This window comes from Psammomys obesus, unplaced genomic scaffold (assembly GCF_907164565.1).
Source record: "Psammomys obesus unplaced genomic scaffold, mPsaObe1.curated_primary_1811, whole genome shotgun sequence".
NCBI classification, from domain to species: Eukaryota; Metazoa; Chordata; class Mammalia; order Rodentia; family Muridae; genus Psammomys; species Psammomys obesus.
Window position 1 is genome coordinate 2,713,721 of NW_026596155.1, and position 7,179 is coordinate 2,720,899.

General features: G+C 44.9%; 1 protein-coding gene across 1 annotated transcript in view; it reads right to left on the reverse strand.

Annotated features, from left to right (window-relative positions):
• Window positions 1–7,179, reverse strand: part of Cds1 (CDP-diacylglycerol synthase 1) — a 66,621-nt gene that overhangs the window by 32,152 nt on the left and 27,290 nt on the right. Inside the window, exon 3 of the mRNA XM_055594548.1 lies at window positions 4,833–4,929. Within this exon, the coding sequence (XP_055450523.1) occupies window positions 4,833–4,929 (97 nt within the window). The remainder of the gene's footprint in view (window positions 1–4,832; window positions 4,930–7,179) is intronic.

Consider the following 7,179-nt stretch of genomic DNA (forward strand, 5'->3'; position numbering starts at 1 on the left):
ACACACACACACACACACACACACACACACACACACACACACACACAGGCACACAAATATTTCTATAAATTAACCTCAAATTTGCCATTCAGGATATTTTTAAGCTATTCTGCCACTAAATACTTACATGTCCAACCCTATACTGTGAAAAAGTAAATGTTCCCCTTAGCCACACAATAAAGATGTATTATATCAAAGTACAGGAAAGAGTGCTGGTCGCCAAAGTCATTAGTGCATCACATAAACAAGGAATTTTTAAAGGTCATTCTTCAAATAACCTTTGTGTGCATACGAAATAAAAGGTTATTTTCCCAATGATAACCTTAGAATGAGGACAATGTTCAGTGTTAAGACAAAATGGCAAGGCACAACATTTACAGAACGGGCTTTTAAAATATCAAGTGCAGTCGTGCAGTCTCCATGGACACTCTCACTTGACACTGTGCACTGTTGCAGTGATGCAGCCTCTACAGACACTCTCGCCCAGCACTGCACACTGCTGCAGTGAGAGGAGGAAAGAAGGGCTTTATTTCACAGCTTACCTCATCCTGTGGGATCATCCTTACAGACTGCAAGGAGAGTACAGAATGACTGGGGAAATCAAAATTAGGAATTCAAAACACTAGAGTTAAAAATCTTTAAAATATACTTATATTATTAAGGACTAGAAGACTACACAGAATTGTACTCCAGAATTGTACCCCAGACTTAAAGACTACACAGAAATTGATACCCCATGCTACCCGTATCAATGACGTTTCATGCCAGTTCATGCCAGAGACTGCCCCTGCTCCCCTTACTAGGGAACCTCCATGGAGACTGAACTGACCAATGGCAATTGATTCTGGTAGAAAACATTGAAAGAAGTTCATTGACCCAATTAATGTGTTAACAGCCTTAAAAACACCAGCCAATTCTTGAGAAGCCTACTTCATTAGTTACTGGCGACTCCTGGAAATGAGTCAGGACATTTGCTCTTTGTCTGTTATGATACACTCTAAAGCCATGTGGAAATACACACACACACACACACACACACACACACACACACACACACACCCCTTTGGTGGGGGATGGGAGGGTAGCGGCTGGGCCAAAGAACAGAGGTAGGCAGTCATGTCTGCAGATGACTACGGCATGTTGCGACATATGTAAGTATTTCAGAGTATACAGATGTGGGTGCAAACAGAGCCAGGCCAGGTGGATGGCAGGAGAGGAATGGCATGACTATTCTGGTCAAGGGAGGTAGTACGCATTGTCTGTGGGGGTGGCAGAAGCAGAGACAGTAATGCAGGCAGGATGACCATACTAGCAAAGGGCATCACGAGGAGCAAACAGGGAAACAGATTCTGTCAAGGAGGACACTGGGACCGTGCCCCCTGACAGAAAGGAACAGATTTCAAAGGTTTGAGTTCAGAGTTTGGGCTGGGGGAGGGGAATCTGTGCTGGATCATCATGGTAGGGGCACAGTGGAACAGAGCTCTTCCTCTCTGGAGGGCCAAGACAAGGAGAAGACACAGCCCCAAACCCATGCCCCTCTGATCTACTTCCTCAATGGCCCCACCTTCCAACAAGTCCATCAAAGCCTGAGGCCATCAGATGAATTGCTGATTAGCTCGGACTCCAGGTGACCTAACCACCCCTCAGTGACTGGATCCACCAGGTGGGAGCCAAGCCTTCACCTTATGAAGCTTTTCAGGGGACATAAGCCATACAAGAGGGGCAGAGGGTGAGGAGGGAACACAGAGTAGCCAGGAAAGGCTGGAACAGCTGAGTTCTGAAGGATGGCTGGGGAAAGAACACAGGATTTGGACATGTTGAGTGTCAGCTATGGGTTATGCAAATAAAAATACCTATTTTTATTTTAGGAGTCTATTCTAAGAAAATAATGTGGTTTAAGAAATCAGAACTTATTTATGCCGGAGTAAGTTCAAGATAGGGTTATACTCATTAAAGAGACTGAACATCACCTGAATGTCTAAAGCTAGCACAGTGATTTAAATAGCACAATGCTTCCTCACATTCCGTTAGACAGAGGAACCCACCACAGTTGGTGGCTGGAGATGGTGGAACAATACAAGACTTTGAAATGATGTTTAATTAAAATGATGGGGCACAAAATTTTAGTCATGGTAGTGTTATAGCAATGTTTTTTTAAAGCACAAACTGAAAGAACAAAAGAGAGATCCCCAGTGGCAGCCTGATTTAGGTGTGGGCAGCTGGTGACAGACTTGGAGTAATTGTGAAAAATCTTCAAAAATGAATCTTAATAAACTGTCCCCATCCTCACGGTGGAAAGCATTACAATGAATTCTGTAATACGAATTAACAATTCTTAGGCTAGTTCCCAAAAAAGAGTGGAGAAAGCTCCCACATTATTTTCTCTGTGTTCTCATCTGCCTTTAGCTCACATGTTCAGTAATGGCATCATTAGAAAGCAGGTTTCGGTGTGCACAACAGCCCAAGCGCTTTAGGACAGAGGATGCCTGTGTGAACTAAGAACGGTTAGAAGAGATCTGTCCTGCAGTAGCAGCAATACCTAAGGTGGGGGCTTAACGAAAGTGCTTGTCCAGGTTTCAACAAGAGGGAGAGTTCTGTTCGTTGTTATTTTATTTCTCTGTTTGGTTGTTGGGGTTATTTGTTTGGTTTTGAGGTAAGGTCTTGCTAGCAACTGCAGGCTTGCCTAGAATTCATTCCACATCTCTGACTAGCTTCAAACTTTTGATCTTCCTGCGTCTGTCCACAATGCTTGGTTGGAAATGAGTTTTCAATAAAACTATCTTGAACTGATTTAAAGTGCTGACGTGATAAGCGAATGCATGGCAGGTGAAACATATACCTCTCCAAACAGAAACAGGACTTTAAGCACATACCATAATGTCACCCAAGCAGCTCACACCTGCTTTAACTAAATCTTTACCAGTCTTATCTTTTTCCACTGACTTACCTCACCAATCAATGGATGTAACTTGAAAGAAAAACCTTTATTTTCCTTGCATAGCAGGAAAAAGTGCAGTAATCCTAAATACTTAGCCAGGTATTTGATTCTCTTTTTAAAATCAGGACCCCGCTGAGCATGGCAGCAGATGCCTGCGATGCCAGCCCTGCAGGGCTGCAAGCTTGAGACCAGCCTGGCCTACACAGCACGTTCAAGGCCAGCTGAGACAGTCTAGTGAGATCCTGCCCTAGGAACAGTCAGGAGCCAAACCGGGATGAACGAAGCGTGTTCTGAATTACAGCATGAACAAGGAGCCTGGCCTTCTCAGGAGCATCACCCCAGATTTACTGAGCTGATGACACTTTTCACTGTGACTAATTTTATTTTCAAATGTATTCTTAATAATAATAATAATAATAATAATAATAATAATAATAATAATAATAATAATAATAAAGAACCATACCATATTGCTGATAGCCATATCAGCTCTCGAGAGGACTGAGTACTGGGGGGTTAAAGACAAAATGACGGGCAAACGCATTCGCACCCTCCGGTAGGCAGAGCGGGAAGGTGCTTCCATGGAAGAGGCTGGGTGATCTGAGCTGTGCCGAAGGACGAGGACAGCGCAGCTGTCTGCATCACAAGCATGCTCTGTGAGACCAGGTGCCACGTGGACGCAGTGGTGACTGGGCAGAGGAAGTGACCAGCTTACCCAGAGTCCTGTCACCCTCTTAGCTCATCCTTCCACACTAATCATGAGGGACACTGCGTGCACCTCCAAGAATGGTTGTCACTCTTCGTTGCTAAGCCGTGCTTGGATCCCTGGCAGCACCTGATAAATGTGTTGAACTAGTGGATTTCTCCTGGCTCCCACTACTGGGGAATACATTCTCTGGGAGGCACTCCTCCACTTCCGGCTGCTCCCTGCACCTCCTTGACTCCTATTTAACCTGCAGACGGACGCTCACCTGCATTGCACAACACTTCCAGAAAGCCTGCCAACCCCTCTTCTGCTCTCACAGCGCTGGTCTTTACTTACAACACTGCAGTCTGTAATTACAAGCAGCTCGTCGGCTTTTTCCAGTGTCAACAGCAAGCTCCATCAGAAGACAGGCATGTTCTTCTCAACACCACGATTAACATACTCTGGTGCTACTGTGATGCCTGGCACACATCAGTCACCTTGAAGGCATTTACCGAATGAGGTAGGAGCTTCATGTACCTGTTTACCTTCGTGACTTGTGGGTGTCCTGGACACATCTAGGTCTCCCAGCACTTCTGCTCAGCTCACCAGGCCCAGCCCTAGCACCACCCTCAGGCCAGCTCAGATCCTTTGCCAGAGGTGCCAGCTTCTCCATTAACCCCTGCCTGGACTCTGGAGTGTCCAGCTTAAATCCGCCTTGCTGTCTCCGAGTACTCCTCAGGATCAAGCTCGGGCATCCTCTCTCTGCACACCTTTTGCTATCCCCCGACTCACAACAGACGGCACACGTCTCTGTCCTTGTGCTTAACACACGGTTTGTCACAAGACTTATCACTCTTTACCTAGTGCTATGTAGTCGTCTGGCTGACCGGATGTTCCTGCTGTTGGGCTAAGTTCCTTGAAGTCAGGGATCTGGTCCCATATAAATATCTGAAGGTGGCATGTGCGTCTCTGCTGTATCCAATGCTCTGCACAACACTGGAGACACGGATGTCTGTGTATAAATGTACACCTGGTCGCTGCTCGAGGAGCTCGCTGAGGGACATTTCACAAACAGTAACATGCTTTAAGGAACTGAATTTGCTGTTGCCAAGTCTTGTGTTACCTTCTCTCTTATCATATGCTCAAACTGCCTCACTAACACGTGAACACTGAAGAGCAGAGGACTTAGGAAAGTCAGCCACTTACCAGGAGCATCAGCATGAAGGACCCCATATAGATTATCAGGAAAAAGAGGGAGATCATGGTCAGCGTGAGAATCCCTCGAATCCACCAGTTCTTCCATCTACAGAGAAGAGGTTTGTACAGTCAGCACTTTATAATGTGATTTTTAAAGTTGTGGCATGTGTGGTTTCAGTCCTGAATTTCCAGGGTTGGGAATTTCTCCTAACTATTCTTGAAGAACATATTATTTCATTTTATATAACAACAACAAACGGCAGTTGCTCACTGAGGGCTAAGGTAATTTATGTTAGCTAAAGAAAGTGATTGTTGTTAAATCTGAGGATGGGGAGTTAGGTGGTCAGCCTGGGTGTGGGAATGGGTGTCAACCAGGATCTTGTGAGGAGGGGAAGCCTGAAGGGAGTCCTGGACAGGAAGATGTTCGGGTCCTGAAAGTGTAAATACAAACACGGCCCAGTTACGATGGTGGCACAGGCCGCAGACCTGCCACACAGAAACCTGGCTTTGGTTTCTCAATTCAGACATCATGGCAGGTACAAAGGGCTGGCTCCTACGACGCTGAAGACTGGTCTCCCCAGACTTCCGTTGTAAGGCCAAGCTGTCCAACAACTCTCTCCTCTCGGGCTGGACCCTACAACAATATCGTTTGGGGGCCCTTACATTCACTGTTATCTGATCATGCCATGAGGCATACCAGCAAGCTCTGTACAAAAAAAACAAAAAAATCAAAAAACAAACAGACAAAAATCTAAGAATAGTCCAGTACAGGGACTGTCTCTTGTAAATCATCCTAGAATCCTTAAGGCTGGGTTCAGTGCCACACACCTGCAGTCCCGGCAACACGGAACACAGCGATGGAAGACCACTTAAACCCTGGAGGACGAGGCCAGCCTATACGGCACCAAGGCCCTGTCTCAGAGATTCTGAAAGCTCCTGAATGTGGGTCATTCCTGTTCCAAACTCTCTGCTGTTTTTCTTTAATGTTTTAATGTGTTTTTGTTTGTTCTTTTGTTTGTTTTTTCCACATATCCTTTGGGCCCCACAGCTGGAGGCTACCATAGATTTCTAACTTCTTCTGCTATGTTCCCTGAGCCAACACATCCTCTGTGAGTTCTGCTAACAAGCTTCATAAAAATCCAAGGTCCTCAGCTACATGTGTTGGATGCATTTTGTAAGAATTCAAAAATATTTGAGTATGAAAAGGAAGGAATGATTTATGTAAGCTGCACATCATTGGATACACACTGCCTTTTCCTCTACAACCCTGTCTGCTCAGAGATATGGCAACAAAATAGAAATGCATCTGTAGACAGTGTGTGCTCGGCAAATACACCATGATACAGAGCCAATCAACAGGTTAATAAAAACATAAAGCACAAAGCTAGAAGATTCTTGGGGCCATCAAGACAGCTCAGCAGGTAAAGGTGCTTGCTGTGCAGGCCTGCGGAAGGTGACAAAGGCAAAACGACCCTAGAAAGTTATCCTGAGCTCCACACGCCAGGGCTGTGGCTTATGTGCACATACATAATACATTTAAAAATAAACTTTAAAAGATTTTCACTAGTCACTGTACACAAAATATGTTAAAATCAAATGGTGTGTGTGTGTGTTTGTGTGTGTGTGTGTGTAGCTCAGGGTGATGGGGAGGGAGGTTGGAGGATCAAGGGCATGGGGGCAGAAACTGTTTGTGGTACCCTCTCAACTCCTGCATCACACTGGGACACACACACATTGGCACCAATCAGAAAGCAGAAAGCGGAATGCCAGTCCCTCCTCCCCCCCTTTCACTTAGTCCAGAACTCCAGCTGAGGGGACCCACTTGTCCTCACTCATGTCTCCCTGCTCTGTCAACCCCTCTGCAACCACCATTACAGACACACTCCAAGTCAGTCGAATTAATGCTCTGGGGGCTTGTAAGTCAAACCAAACTGACAATTAAAATCAACCAGCATGTATGACTTTTATTAGTTCCAATCGTAACATTTAATTTATATTACAAAAGATTTTGATTCAATTTAGTCTAGTTTGTACATTTTATTCTAGGCACAGGTCTTTTCCTTTTTACAACAGAAATGATAGCTGATTTCATCTACTTATAAAATATTGACTATATTTCTTGCTTTCAGACACACCCCTATGTTATATGGCTACTTTTACTTTTTTTTTTTTTTTTACACATAAAAAAAAATCCATAAGGGGTTAAGGATTTAGCTCAGTAGTAGAGTGCTTGCCTAGCAAGTGCAAGGCCTGGGGCTCAGTCCTCAGCTCTGGAAAAAGAGAAAAAGAGAACATGAATCCTAAGGGTAGTGTGTGTGTGTGTGTGTGTGTGTGTGTGTGTGTGTGTGTGTGTGTG